Source organism: Erpetoichthys calabaricus, chromosome 15 (genome assembly GCF_900747795.2).
Source record: "Erpetoichthys calabaricus chromosome 15, fErpCal1.3, whole genome shotgun sequence".
NCBI lineage: Eukaryota > Metazoa > Chordata > Cladistia > Polypteriformes > Polypteridae > Erpetoichthys > Erpetoichthys calabaricus.
In genome coordinates, this window is record NC_041408.2 from 83,678,298 (window position 1) to 83,694,970 (window position 16,673).

Consider the following 16,673-nt stretch of genomic DNA (forward strand, 5'->3'; position numbering starts at 1 on the left):
TTGTCACCGATTGCAAGGACAAAGACGGAAGCAAGGATCCACTTGGCTATTTCTACAACCCACCACCACTACCTGCTAAATTTAAAGATAGCTTACACAGGCAATAATCAAATACAATAAAGCCACATATGCTGATATTTAGGGTAAGTTCAAAAGGCTTAATAAGTTTGCAGACAGTTTCAGATCATATTGCTTAATTTCATTAGCACCCTTACATTTTTGCTAAAGTTGACGACACCTTGCATAACTGCTAGTGAGACGGGATGCCAAACTTGATGACTTCAGTTGCTGGTCTCATCGTCTTGAGGATGTCCGATGACACCACTATGAATTGTAGGGGGATGGCAAATTACATGATTCTGTGGCGATTTTCTATTGGAGTTTTAAATTTCTGCAGTGAGTTTGCTGACTGCCTATTAACCAGGTATGAACTTATTATAATTGCCATCTTTAAGTGCTTCCTATGTTTGTCTCATTGCTGTTTGAAATGACATTCAGTTGAAAAGTAACTCGACACTAGATTTATCTTTCTTTCATTTAGGTCATGATCTCTCAAATTGAGATTTAACAGTGATGTTTTTGTTATAAAACAATGCCACAGGGTAATATTTTTTTTGTCTTCGCTGTTCTTTATATGTTGTTATATTTTTCATATTGATTTATCTTCAGCTAAATTAAAAAAAAAAAAAAAATTTAGAGAAGAATCACAGATGGCCAAAGAAGTCAGACATTTTGGTCATCCTTATTTAGATATTGACATGTTTTATTACCATGCACATCAGTCTTCATTTATGGAATTATTACTACCCTGCTGGTGAACTCATCACATTAAAGGAATAAATTGGGTCTGTTATTAAGCTTTCTTTAATAATTCTGTGACACCAAACAGAGAAAGTTTATATATAAAAAAAAAAAAAAAAGTCTGTCTGCACAGGAGTGACCAGGTTGTGAAAATCTACTGTAACTGCATTCAAAAACCTAGAAGAATATCTTGGGAGCTACAAACCTCCTCGGCTATGATCAGTGTTGAAGACTTCTGCATCAGAGACTCTAAACAGTAGTGGTTTCCATGGCAAAAACAGTGAAGCAGAAACCAGTGTTCACTAATAAAAACGCTGAGTACTTGTCTCAGGTGTTTTTAAGACCTGAGTGATGCTCAGCACCTAGGTGATACCCAGCAGTTTTTTTTAACCATTTCCTGTTAGCCAAGGTCAAAATTGAAACTTATTGTTGGAAAAACTGCTGCTTACATGGTGTTTGCAAATAACTCATTTTACCCATTTTTTTCTGTTGCACGGCAATATTCACCTTGCAGTAATCGTGATGGGAGAGAACTGTGGAATAAAAAAAAGAACACTAAATGTTAAGTCAGGCTTGTAGCATTATACACTGCAGCCTTTGGACCCACGTTATCATACGTATGTAGGGAATTTGACATTGCCTTGTGCATTTTTATTAATTTAGATGTGCTCGTTTGACTGCTTGCTTGCATACTTTTGGGATTTAGACAATTAAGTGGTTTTTGTAATTTTTTTAAAAATCATACCTTTGTCAGACTATGAGTTATTATCACAGCTTTGCTCATTCTGATCTGCAAAGAAGTTTTGTTTGGTACTGACAGTACCCTTTCTGCTTATTACCTTCAGAGCTTGGTTGCTGTGCTGCAGAGTTGATTTAAGGTGGTAGTGCCAACCATTTCTCAGACTACAGTGCCTTTGTTATTAGTGAAAAAAGCTAATGTTTAATATAGGAAATGTTCAGGGCAGCATTTAAGCATTTGTGTGTTTGTTTTGCATTGTTGCATCAAGACATGTTGACCTTCTAACAGTGAAGAAACTTTTACTTTTGCTCTGCATCTGTGGATTATTCAAATGAAGAACCAGCTATCCGACCAACAATGAAACGAAAGAAAATCTCTTACAACGGCTTAGACAAATTCTAAACCTAACTCCTCTGTGGTGATATGGCAGAACTTTAAGCAGTCTGTTTCTGTTTGAAATTTCCAAAGTTGAAGTAGTTCTGCATGGATGAATAGGCCATTTGGTCTCCAGAGTCCCAGGAAAAAAAAATCAATAATTGAGAAAATAATATGACATATCCATCGGGCAAGGTGTCTAACTACTTAGTTCAAAGTGGCTTTTTACTTTTAAACATGAAACACTGGGTATAGTGTAACTTTATTAAATAAATAATAAAATACCAGGCTTTCAAGTTATTAGTTCCTTCTTTTCATTTTATATATTAGGTCTTTATTGAAGATCTTGTTGCACATTTTAGAGTGACTGTAAACTTAAAAAAAAAAAAAAAAAAAAAAAAAAAAATTCTCATTTAATATCAAATCTCTTAACAATATTGAAAGCCGTCAAGAAATATATAAACAACTGTATCATCAGCTTTACTTCTCATAATACACATAGAAAATCTAAAGCCTGCTAAGGTAACCTTTATGAACTTAAGCAATCATGCCACAATTCACATAAATCCCTCAAGACGAACAGTGAAATTGAAGAGGTCACATCAGAATTCACAAGTCCATTTCATAGATGGATTGAATTTTAGGTGTACTTTTTTATGGATTGACAGTAGTGTTCCTGTGAATCACAAAGCAAATGATTAGCCTGCCAACTAAGGAATTTTTTTTTCCACATACTTTTTTTTAATCCACTGAGTAATATGCATTTATGACCATCACAAAATAAGCTCTGAATTTCATAGTTGTTTTCTGAAGCTGTTTACAGATTTTAAATCCACTTCACAACCATCAGAGAGTAAAATCTTGCTTGCAACGATAAATTTGTTTCTTACTACCTTGGATTGAGCCTTGCATCAAAGTGCAGTTTCCATCTCTGAGCTAACTAAGAGGAGATTTGTAACAAACACACATCTTTAAACGTTACTCGTGTGTTGTGTTTTTTGCACCCTGTTTTCGTTCTATAGCCTCAGCTGCTATAGAGTATGCAGTATATGCTTTCTTTTTTATCTTTTTTTTTTTTTTTTTTCTAAAGGTAAGATGTCACTGTACTGGATACTCCAGTTTCTTTCGGATCTGACCTCTTTGTAAAAATGCAAAACTCTAGCCTGAATGACAGATTATCAGAATTTTGCAGTGTTTGACAATATTTTGCAGCTTATTTGTCAAATCAACCCCCCTATTTATATCGCACAGATCTCTCACCATCTAAGATGAAAATCTAAATTTGAAAATTTAAGATCTTTCATTTAATATTTCTGTCATGTTTTAGCCATAAGTTCATTCAGATGACTAACTTTTGTTCAGAGCATAACTAAACTATGGCTTCATCTGATTAAGATTACAGATTGTTCTTAAATTATCTTGTGTAGTTTTTAAAAAAAATAAGTATATAACTAAAATGTATGAATAACTTCTAAGTGAAACTTACTCTCTAAGTTCCGAGACTAAGAAAATAACATAGCCATAGTTTCTGTTCTAAATACATTCACTTAGTTTACGGTGATATGAGTATCATTTGTCTAAGTGTAAATAGTTTATTGCAGAGGTTCCCAAACTTTTTTAAGCCCAGGCCCTCCAATGCTACAAAGTAGAGCATGCTCTTGGATATAGTTACTGCTAACAGTAATAACTTGGCATGATTTGGGGATAACATTAGGCTTATCAAAAGCAAAGTAAATGCATAATTGACCACAGACCACAGACACTTGTGTGATCAAACATTGTTTGATATCTGTATGCCAAGGGTTCTCAACCTTTTTTCTTGGCATATCTTCTCCAGGAAGTGAATGTTTCAAAATTCCACAATTAAATTAAGTACTGAACCCTGATTAAGCACAAATAAATAAAGGTGATATTTTTTAAACCCCCCATCCTAATCTTGTATTTTAGGTTAGATTTTAACAAGTGATTTCTGATCATTTTTGCACATGTGTGTTTGTCTTTTAATTTTTCTTATGTAAGATGAATGATTTTTTTTTTTTAATTCACATTTATACAAGAACATTAGAGTGCTTTGAGATGAAGTAAAAAAAATTGAAAGTCTAAAATGTTCATTCTTTAAAAATACAAAAAATATACGATTACCGTATATACACACATATAATTCGGGTCTTGAAACCCAAAAAACTGATCATAAAATCGGATCCTGACTTACACACCCATTCAAAAATGCGACACTTAAAAAAAAAAAAAAAAAAAAAAAAAAAAAAAAAAAAAATGTAACATCTTACTTCCTCCAATCTCACATCAGTTTCTCAGACACATTGAATTTTGTTGCAGCAGTGCAGTTACCAATTTCTTTCGCCACTTCAACGACTTTTAATTTAAAACCAGCTTCATATTTTCATCTGATTGAATGCTCCATCATAGATAAGGGATGCTCTTACAATAAAGGTGTATGAGGGTGTGAGACGTACAAAACCGTGCAAACGTTGCTTCGGAATAGTTCGGCTATTACCGTGTGGTCACATGGGCACAATACACAGGAAAAAAAAAAAAAAGTAGTGTGCTCCGTGGTTACACTCTCAAGTGGGCGTTAGCATAATCTCTTGAACTAATAGCATGAGTTTTCCACATTTGACTTATACGATCAACATTATAAAATACCAGAAACTACATGTTAAAATCAAGTCCCAAATTATCTGTGGGAGAACTTATCCGCGAGTGTATACGGTACATGTGAATTTATATCAAAGTTAGTATTCACAACTTGCATACAACTTCAGGTTAAAAAAAGAGCAAAGTGACTCATGTGCAGGCTGAGTCTGCTTCTTGCCTATACTCTTTAGGTTCTCCCTGTTCCTGTATTTATTTTTAAGGAAGGATGAGGGCTTTTAACCATTTGCAATTCTGCCCAAAACAAACACTTTTTGTTGCTGATTAATTTTAAACACCACAATGTAATGTTGTTATACTGTATATGTTTAGTTTTATTAACAATTTTTAGCATTCATCTTTGATTCTCATTTTAATATTCCTGTGCATTAATCTATTTTTTAAAAATGTTATATAGTACAGTAGGTACAGTAAAATTTGATTACAAAACTAAACATATATAGTTACAGTAATTTTGCCGAATTGGGCCTGTGAAAGCGAGCGAGAGAGAATAACACTGCAAACTTCTTGGTTGAGAAAGGCAGTACTCGCCTGTTAAGATGCTCTTTTTTTCTGGTTGGTTTGAATGTGTGTTTTCCAGCTGGTCTAGAATCTGAGATAGTTGCAAAGAGGCATGGAACAAGTGAAATGGGTTACTTTGGACCCCAAGTAAACAGAGAGACTTCATGTTGGTGCATCTTTGGACATTAAAGAGCATGATAAAGTGGAGTAGCCAAGATGGGAATGATCTCATCCAGCAGGAGCACCATGAGATGATGCATAACTGCACTGTATTTTATAGTCCATCTCAGACAACTGGAATGGACATTAACAATGCAACATTTTTGTATCTGTCTTATGTTTATAACTTTACATGGACAGTTTTTTTCCCATTTGACTACTATTGGCTTGACATTTGTCTATCTCGAAATTCTTGCCACAATTAACAGCAGTCTTTTTACAGCTTTGTAATTGCTCATTCTAATGGAATAATTTTGTATCTTTCAGTATCAGTGGTGCTTTTTTCTTGTGAGTACATCAACCATGCATTTATCTTGAAAAATTTGGAATACAGTAGCCAGAATGAATGTTAGAAGAACTATTTAATGTAATTTTCTGTTATCAGTGAAACAAAGCATACATATTATTAATACATTTTATTTATATTATGCAAATAACTCCAAAAGACATAACAGTAGCCACTACACTGTCATTCTGTGTTCAGATAATATTGGAAAATTAGTCGACACAGCATTGTAGATCTTGCTAGGTGTGTATTCAATTTAAAATACAACTTTTGAATTGTTAAATGCAGGTAATTAATAATGCCATGTCAGCTGAAGGAGCACACCACGAACACTCACTGGTCAAGTGGTTATGTCTCCCTTGTAGAAAATTTGAGGTTTGGCTTGATTACATTTCTATGACCAATGTCTCTGTAAGATATGTCATAAAGTAAATGCAGTATTTTTAACTCACTTTCGATAGTTCCGCTGTAAATGATGACCTGCACCTTTAATCAGCACTGGATAAGAAGCCATTACTGGGGAACATGAAGCCAAACAGTCATTCAGCCAGTGAGATATCAACATGTCCTAATGCAGTAAAAGGAATTTGATTCTCTTCAAAGGACACTCGCACAAAAAACAGAGAGCAATTTCCTTCATGTCATTCAGAGAACTGAATCGAGTCCAAGGAAGATTTCATCATTTGAGCTGATTTCTGTCCACAATGGAACAAAGTTTTTATTTCTCAGCTGAATGCTACCTACCGTTTACTTTGTGCAAGTATTGTCAGAATAACTTTGATAATGCAAGTCCTCTATTTTGTATGGATCCTGTGGACTGTACCTCCGGCTTAATCATGGAATCAAGAAAACCAAAACAAAATCAAAAATAATTCTGTACTTCCTGCAGAAAAAGAGATCAGATCTTGGTCCTGGAATGGATACTTAAAATAGTTGTAGTTATTTGCTTTGAGGAGCACTGCTTTAGATTATGGTAGAAGAAAATGTAGTTAGTTATGTGGTCTAATACAGTGCATTTTTTCTGTGCTTTATACTGTATTGTCAATGTTTTACACCTCCTTGACCCAAAATATAATAGACAAATGTGTTTGAATGTGTGCAAAATATGTATTTTGCAGGTTTTCCTAAGGTAGATGAAGTGCTGTATTATCTATATAACTGCAGCTATGTATTGTACTGTTTGATTTAGTATGATGTTCTTAAGACAGTACAGTATAAGTGGGAAATGAGTTACTGTGCTATCAATTTGCACAACTTTCATCATTGAAGATTTCAGAATAAATGTGTACAGATGTACCTTCACCCAATAGTAGATGAAATTGTTAATTCTGTGCCATTTGAGGGGTAGCGTCAAAATGTATGCCAATTGGAAGCAGTAGACTGGGTATACAATATTTCCCAAAGATTGGGTCTAATGTTAAGTGATCCTGGAGTGGTGAATATGTTGTAAGATCTTAAATTGTTATAGTCTGTATCCAGAGCAGTCTTATTAGTAGATTTCTGCTTATCTGATAATGCCAACAAATTTTTTGTGAGAGCTATTGGTAATTAGTTTACTCTGAGATTATGTGGTAGTGTATTAAAAAAAACACACAAAGTAAATAAAGGTAAAAATTACATTTATTATAGCAATCAGGATATTTATTTTGGCTAGAAGTGGAAGATGTACTGTATTTTTGCAGGAGGTTATATAGTAGATACAGGAGAGTTATTGAAATGATGCCAAGGCAATGCCAATGTACTGTATAACATGAATAATCTAAAGATAAAGGAAAGACTACTTCAGTGCATGGATTAGATACACCAGATTCTCTGGAAGGTCTACCATAGTTCAGATGAGTTATGAAGAGTGTGTTAAAGGACATGTATCCCTTTCCCTTATAAACTTTGATTATAGATACGGCATGACACATTCTAAAATTATGTAACCCAAAATTTAATGTAGTAAACTAAATATTTGAGCATGTTTAATTTTTTTGGGGGAAAAAAACATTACAGTTTAGTCCCTGTTTAACTTTGGAAGAGAATCTCCTTACATTCTCTCACAATATGTTGCTCTCATGTGAATTTTGTTGTTTGGTTTGCAGGTGGATTATCTGCCTTGTCATTTTCCATTAGTTCCTTGACCTTGATTGGAATGCTGTCGGTGATCACCTATACTGTAAGTAACAGTAACTTGCATGTATTTAATTAAACTCTGTGTTTTAAAAAAGGTAGCCATAAATATAGAAATACTTAATGTTTGAATATTTAAAAATGTGTTCATTGGGTAATATTAAGGAATTCTTTGTCCTTTAGACTTGGCAATGCTTTACTACAAAACATTGTAGTGCCCACTTCAATTGAGTTTTAATTTGTTGGTAAAGGGTAGAAGGCTTATTTTTAATTTAACATTTTAGAAATTTAAGATATTTATACTGTATTTGTTTTAGAATCATTTTAAAAATATATTTTTAAATCAGAAATTTATTCCAGTGAATGTCAAAGGTAAATTTGCTTTTGGTAATATGCCAAAGTATGAAAGTATCCTATTTAAAATATACTTCATATATTTGTGTTTTTATGTGGGTTCTGTGGTGATTACATTTTGAAAGCTTACACTCCAACACTTTATTTCAAACTCAAGAGAGAGAAGTTAAAAAATGGGGGGAAAAAAGGAATAAAGATGCAACTTAGCAAAACCTAAAAGTGGCAATTTACATCACAAGAGTGCTCCCTCAGGCAGGCAGAACACTATATAATCACTTCTACCTCTTTTTTTCTAACCAGCTCTTTTAGCAGAGTTTCTGACAGCTTCCGTCCCGTGTGAACAGCAGAGCTATGCCAGGATAAGCCGTGTAATGAGAACAACTAAAGCCACTAGCAGAGGGATTTTTGCTGCACTTTTTTTTAGCTTCTCCACTCATGGCAATTGGTGCTTTGTTCACAATGCTATACATCATGATGGTGAACTCTTGTTATTAAAAAGTAGTTGGTGCTACAAAACCTGCAAGAGATGATTGTGTATCTAACCTAGTAAAGAGCAATAATGTACAGAAGAGAGTCTTCTGTGTCTGATATCTGCCGTTTTACACTAGAAATTACCTCGAGCTATCAAGTAACCAGCACTGAAAGTCAACCTGACTAATGTTTCCACTCACTGTAACAACGTAAAGTAAAATGAAGGCAAAGCCTTGTTCTCAATCCGAATCCTAAGTGATATACATAATCCTTAATGTCATTGTTTTTATATGTTAATATTGTTTGTGCATTTTTGATGTAATAAAATGCACATCTTTTTACTAGAAATGTATTTGTTTCTAATGTACACAATTCATATTACGTTAGGTCTTAAATATTTTCAGTATAGAAACAAGAAACTGATAGAAACAACAAGGCAAATATAATGCATCTACAAATTACCTAGTGACCTAGTGAACAATTAGCAAATCAGTAATTTTGCCTTTCTCTAATTATTTTTCTCTCCTGGGTAAACCAGTTTCGTGAGCTTTCATTGAAATTTTTTAAAAGTCGTTTGCGTTTTTTTTTTTTTTTTTTTTTGGCAAAAGAAATACATTTATCTGTCCTCTGGGGTACTTATCAGCAATTTGCATATGCTCCTGGGAGAAGTCATCTTGTTTAAGCCTCAAATGAGGTAAAATGTTCTATTCAAGAAGACCGATTTCTTCTAATCCTTGATAGTCTGGCTAATGTGCCCCTTGGCCTTTTCACATATTCTTACAAGCAGAGATATCTTTTTGGGTTATCAGTCAGATATTTTATTTTTAATAAATGATCATGAAATGACTCCTTCATTCCTGTAGTGTTTTATTAATTCCCCATTCCATTTATGGATTTGGCAAAAAAGGTCATTTTTTTTAAAACAAAACCTTGAGTAAAAGTAGAAATTATTTATTTATCTATGTTTACTAATTAAATGCATTTTACTTCAAAATAATTTTCATAGAGTACACATTTCATGTGTGTTGTAATTTTAATTTCAAATATATTTTGAAAGTATACTTTGTTGAAAGCTACATAATAGGAATATATTAATTGCAGAAGTAAACAGATGCAAAAATATATATTTCACCAATCTACATTTGATTGTTAATGCAACATGGAGATGGGATACTTGTAGACAAAGTCTCTGTGAAATGTGCTAGCTCTCAGAGTACAACACAAGATGGCAGCATTAGCCAATTATTCACATTTAATATACACCAGGGAATTATTTTTAAGATTTTTATTTTTATCTGTGCATTTTTGTCTTGCACTAAGCACATTATTTATGTTCAGGCTCAAAGTAAATGCTTTGTAATTTTTGAAATAATTTTTTTTTTAGGCCTATGGCATGTCAGTTTTGCCCCTCAATCTCATTAAGGGCACAAGAAATCTAGCATATGAGCGACTTGAGAACACAGAAGACCTTGAAGATGTTGAGAATCAGATTGAAAAGATTAAATCAAAGGTTTGTGCAAGTATATGCTGTTTGTTTAAAAGCACAATTTCAACATATATACCATTAAAATGTTTATTTTACTATACAGTATTTTTTACTACTACTGAAACCAATTATTCTGTTAATTTAAGGAAAACATTTTTAGTGTTAATTTTTAATAATATTCTCCCTCCTTTATCTCCCAATCTATATTCTAGTGTGCAGATGGAAGGCCGTTGTCCACAAGGGATAGGAGGTCACTGCACAAGTTAGAAGGAAAATTGCAAGTGCTTAAAAGAAGAGACCGACACCTTCAAAGTGCAGAAAAGAATGTTTGTTTAAAACTCTGCAGTATTTTACGTCCTTTAAAGGTGCTTAAAGTTTTTTGTGAAACTATTTTGTTACTTCTGTTAGTTACTACTGTTTCATTCATCTGGTTTGAGTTTTAGGAACTGTAGGAATTTTACTTTCATCCAAGTTGATTAGAGTTTCCACTTTTGGCTGCAGTTTGAAACTTGTGAAAATGTTTCAGTAGCTAAAGGAAAATGTTTGATTTTGTTATCTAGACAGTGCTGTGATTATAGCTGCGTGGAGAAGTAAAGACATGGGATGTGGTGGAGTTCTGGCTGCCTTTGGTAGAAATTTGCTCCTTTTATAATGCCATGTTGTCACATTTACCACTTTAGTAGACTTACAAAAGATTGAAGCATTTTATATTTTATATATAAATACTAGCATAGTGAAATGGCCATTTAAAAAATGGTAAGTCCATCTGTTTCAAACACATTGTTCTTTTAGGAACCTTCTTTTCACCAGGTATGCTAGCCCTTATTTCTGTCTTTCTTTGATTGTTTTGTTCATCACACATTCTAGCCCTTTAGTGGACGCCAAATGGTATAATGCTTGGGCACGGATGCTGAACACCTCTGTCATAATAATGTACACTCAATCCCTTTCCCTACTATATATATAATTGTGATGGACGTCTGGGGTGGATTCATGTCCTGGCTGAGATAAGCCCTATTCCCTTACCTGGCCTGTAGACCGATGTGATGGGTGGTTAGACACAAGGCATTCTCTGTTTCAGCCACGATGCTGGAATGGCTTGCCAGCATGGAAGGAGAAAAGGATGGACTGGCATCCTGGCGGAGTTGAAGATCCTTACCTGATCAGAAGGCCAGTGTAATGGATGGACATGGGGAGACAGGCTTTCCAAGACTGTATGCTACTGTCTACTGTGTCACTGTACACATGCCTGAAATATGTTTTGGGAATTGTCACATAGGGCAGCTCTGCTGTGTTCTGTTGGCATCATTGCATGGAAATACGGTGAATGGCTGTCCCTACTTTGTGGGGCTTCCATCTTACCTAGAAGTACTTCTCCATGCAGTGTCCCAACACTAGAAGTACTTCTGGGTCCTGCAAAAAGAAAGACTTCTCATGCAATTTGGGGAGTTGGAGTTGGGAGAAACAGGACAACACTTGCATAGAAGAGTGAAGGATTGAGGATAAGAAAAAGAACAGAAAGAAAGAAAGAGTTGGTTTTGTTGTGAGACCTGTAGAAAGGTATTTTGTTTAATAAAAACATTTATTTGCTCCTGGGACTGAAGTTGGTTCAAATGTCTAAGGTTTGGGGTTCTGTAACATCACATAGTAATCACTACATATGCATATATTTTTTTATATATATACTGTAGATTACATCTTGCCTGAAGAAGGGGCCTGAGTTGCCTCGAAAGCTTGCATATTGTAATCTTTCTAGTTAGCCAATAAAAGGTGTCATTTTGCTTGGCTTTTCTCTAGGTTATTGAGTGAAATTATCTACTTGCAAAATAAAAAATAATATTTAGAGTTAAAATAGTAGAGATTAAATTATTTGAAAGATTGGCTGATAACTATCTACTGAATATTTTATAAACTACCGTAAACATCTGGAGTGAGTTGTGACTTTAAAATTTGACTAAAATATTAATATCCAATTGCTTTTTAAATACTATCAGAAAACCCAAATAGAGTCTGAAATCCCCACTTGTTAAATTTTATAAATGTAAAAATTCAAATTAAATTCAGAAATGAATTTCAAGCCCTGATCATAAACAGCTGTAGGATGAATAGTGGCTCCCAGATTTTACATTTTTAATGGACATGACTGGCATGCTGAACAACCGCAGTTTAGAGCTGCAAGGCAAACAAAGGCAGGAATGTCATTGATATGACTCAAGTGAATGTTAGAATTACTGACTTCAAAGATAGAATATTATACAACGTCAAAGCTAGAAAATCGGGGAAAGGATTGGGCAGAAATTCACAGGGCAGTCTGTATAGTCCAATTTCTGAAAGTCTTGGTAAACTTTAGAAAAATTTCCAAGATTTTGCATTACTTATTGTAGCGTTCATTTGCTGGAGGAGCAGATGTTGATGCGCTGGTCTCCAAAATCATATTTTTATTCCACTTGGATACATCAGCACTGAAGGATGAAATTTTGTCACTGCACTTTGACATTTAGATGAAAGCAAGGGCCACTGCTAGACAGTTGTGGAACTTCTAACACCAGGAAAATTATCCAAATATGAGACTTGCTTGACAGTTTTTTTTTTTTTTTTTTTTTTGGCTTGACCTACTTATGTGAATCTTTTTTTTTTTCTTTTCTTTTTTTTTTAACCCACACGAAATTCGTCAGACCTTGACTTGTACCCACCTGCAAGTCTGTTTGTGGATTGCCACTAATAGCTATTTTCATTATTGCACAAGTGGTCAACTCTCTTCAGAATAAAGTTAGGGTGACCCATACTGCAATATAATTAATAAACATTTGTGTTAATTGTAATACACGCAAGGCTAAACATCAGTAGGTTTTTTTTTTTTTAAATAAACGTACTGTAAAATAGTACGATCTCCCCTGCCATTGTCTTGTCATTGGGACATAATGGGCATACAGTCACTGGTAGTAATTATTGCAGCAAAAGATGAATTAAAATATATATAGTGTAAAGCAGTCAGACTTTTAAGAACCATCTGAATGTTCTGATAATGGGCTTTTATCTATTTTTTAAATGGCTGTATTACCATTTAGAACTGTATAAAAGGTTTATTAGTACCTTTTGTAACCTAATTAGCAGCAGACTGTCAAAGATTTGAGTTTTGATTCCATGGTTTTTATTTTGCAGAATTAGCATGTTCTATGAATGCATCAGTTTTATTTTATTGCAAATAAAATGGTGGTCTTGACTTCATGTGTTTTTTCAAGTATGTGGCATCTACTAACACAAACGTGTAAGTTTTGCTGTTTTGAAAAAGTGCCACAAGTCTAAATATTCGAGTTTACTATCTTTAAGAGCACATCTTTAATGTATTAAGCTTTTGGGTATTTTGAAGTATATATCATCTAATAAAAAAAAAAAATATTTCAGAAAAATTCAACATCTGAATTTCTTAAACTAATTGCCTTTTATCATATATGCAGAATACTTTTTTAATTATGATGACGCTGTATTGGAGAATAAATACTAGAAAAATGAAAGTCAAGTATTTCAAGTTAATTTTTGTGACAGTTATTCGGGTGAGTCCATTAATGGTTAAATGTTTAACTATACTAATGTGCCTCTAGCTTGTTTTGACATTTAAAATGTTCATTATTATTGATGTCGCCGCTTTTCTTCCATTAATTCCTACCAATGTACATTCTTGGTTTGACTTGTACTTTTAATTTTGATTTTTATTGATTTTTGAAAACTTAGTCCTCATAATATTATCACTGCCTAAATTAAATCGCTCACAAAATAAATTGTGTTGTACCGCCTGAGATAAACTTTTTTTACAGAAAAGTACAGTACAACTTAGGGGATTGTTTGGAAGCACAAAGTTATAATAGTAGTATAGGTAGTATTTTCACTTATACAGAGCACAGTGAAATTCTTACTTGTCGGCCTGAACAACCAGTTGCCATGATAAGCTTAATTTTATTGGACCGAAAAACACACGTCATTTTGCCAGATGTTTAGTTATGCTCCCAGTTCATGTGGAAAAACCCCTAAGGAAAATGATGGTATAGCTTAGTGAAACTTTGAAGTAAAACACACACATGCATCTGAATATATGCTTATAGTATGTAGAAGCATATTGCGTTCCATTACTGAGAGGTTCTCTGTATTTGCTGTATTTTTGTTTGTACTTATAATTGTACTTCATAAATGATAAAACAGTGATCTGAAAATACAGTAATGATTTAATTACTACGTAATACAGCTATCTATTGCCTATTTTATTTTTAAACAGTATACTCCTTGTTTAAAATCTTTTACAAACTAAAATGTGCTAAACAATAAGGAGATTTCCATTTTAGTAAATATGCACAGTACAATCAATTTACCCTAAGTTCTTGTCTATAAGCCGGACTCATGTATTAGCCGGAGACCAAAAATCATACGAATTTTTAAAATAAAATCGTATCATAGATAAGCCGGACTCATGGATAAGCCGAACGTACTATAACCTATAACTAATAGAAGGGAGGGAGGTCAGTGGTCTCACTCGCGCCCATTTAATTTCTTTAAGGGGGGAGAGAGTGTGAGATATTGCCGTCTCTCTCACTCCCCGCATGGCGCGGTTGGAGCGGCCGGAGCGCGTTCTTTCTGCTCTGGGCGTCGCCGAGTCAACACGAGCGCGTAGCGGTCATTTAAATTGTGATTTTATATGTAAGCATATTTAAATATATATCGCGGATTTCTGCGGACAATGGGTCTTTTAATTTCTGGTACATGCTTCCTCAGTTGGTTTGCCCAGTTGATTTCATACAAGGGACGCTATTGGCAGATGGCTGAGAAGCTATCCAGCTTACTTTCTCTCTCTCTCTCTTTCTTGCGCTGACGTAGGGGGGTGTGAGCAGGGGGGCTGTGTGCAGCTGCTTCCTGAAAGAAATGCTGCACGGAGCTTCGCATACTTAAAAGCTCAAAGGGCACGTATTGATTTTTTTTATCTGTCTCTCTCTATTTCTCTCTATCTCTCTCTCTCTCTCTCTCTTCCTCTCTCTTCCTGCTCCTGACAGAGGGGGTGTGAGCTGCCGCCTTCAACAGCTTTGTACCGGCGGTGCTTCGCATACTTAAAAGCCAAAAAACCCTATTGATTTTTTTTTTGACTGCTTGCTTTGCACTCCTTTGAAAAGGAAGATATGTTTGCATTCTTTTAATTGTGAGACAGAACTGTCATCTCTGTCTTGTCATGGAGCACAGTTTAAACTTTTGAAAAAGAGACAAATGTTTGTTTGCAGTGTTTGAATAACGTTCCTGTCTCTCTACAACCTCCTGTGTTTCTGCGCAAATCTGTGACCCAAGCATGACAATATAAAAATAACCATATAAACATATGGTTTCTACTTCGCGGATATTCTTATTTCGCGGGTGGCTCTGGAACGCAACCCCCGCGATGGATGTATAAGCCGGACTTATGTATAAGCCGATATTCTATTTTTTCATTTTCACAACTTTTTTCCTTAGATAAGCCGCGGCTTATTGACAAGAACTTAGGGTATATGTGTATATATATTCTGTAGAATTTATCGATATTCATTTTAGTTAGAATATTATGACAAACTCTGGGATTAAGGACACTAAAAGCACTTAAAGTATCTTGTGTATAAAGCTCTGTGTGTGTGTGTGTTTGTTCTTTATACAATTCCACATCCTTGGTCCAATCTCAACAAAATATTGCAAAAATATCCCGCTTTGTCTACAAGAGACAGAAGTTTGCTTTTTGGACCCAAAATTTTGACTCTGGGAATACCTTTTAAAATTTTTAGTGAGTTTTAAGGACAGTGCCTTTTGACAGATTTTGAGGCCTGAAGTAAATTAAAGGACTGCAATGGCAAAGTGTTTTCTGCTGCCAAATAGAAGTTAGATCATTCTGCCTTAAAATTACTTACCCGGGCACCTCTGGGTGCTGCTACTAGCTAATTAATAACTTCCTACTCTGTCCTGCAGACCGTGACATTTTCCTCCACTCTCCTTCTGTTAGCACTACAGAAGACACAACCAAAATAATCTGGGTATCGATGATCTCCTTCTGGCTCTAACTGTGCTCTCCACATTGATTGGTATCAGTACTTTGGGCCTTGTACTCTGCCTACCCATCTGCCACTTTTATTCATTTACTGATATTATGTGTGCAGTGTATTAAAACACCTGCACTGGAGTGCTAGTACTCTGAACTTTTCTAGTTGTCATATTGCACTATAAATTTGTAAAGCTAAGGGCCAAGTTGCAACAAAAAGGAAATGTTTCAGTTTGTACAAATCAGAGAAAAAAATGATGTATTTAGTTCCCATAGATATTACCAAAATTAAAACTGATCTGTTTGACCGTTGCCTCTCACGGTGCACTGTGGTGTTGTCTAGTATATGTGATTTTGAGTGAGTACCACAGAAATTAGCTACTAGCGCCATTCTGTTCATGGGTCAATTAAAGTAAAACTGAACAATTTAGTTTAATTCAATTTTATTGCCCCAAGAGAGAAATTCGGCTTATCAGCAGGTTTTACAGAGAAACAACAGCATATCATTAAAACTCAACAAAGATGAACATGTAAATTAGTAATAAATAACCGACCACATCTTTATTTAAAAAAAAAAAAACAAAACAAAAACACGCAAGTCATCCATCTTTGT

At 34.5% G+C, this 16,673-nt stretch overlaps 1 protein-coding gene across 1 annotated transcript in view; it reads left to right on the forward strand.

The window, feature by feature from the left end:
* Positions 1-16,673, forward strand: part of lmbrd1 (LMBR1 domain containing 1) — a 93,782-nt gene that overhangs the window by 41,184 nt on the left and 35,925 nt on the right. The window contains exons 7-9 of the mRNA XM_028820308.2: positions 7,682-7,755; positions 9,919-10,044; positions 10,233-10,385. Coding sequence (XP_028676141.1) covers positions 7,682-7,755; positions 9,919-10,044; positions 10,233-10,385 — 353 coding nt within the window. The remainder of the gene's footprint in view (positions 1-7,681; positions 7,756-9,918; positions 10,045-10,232; positions 10,386-16,673) is intronic.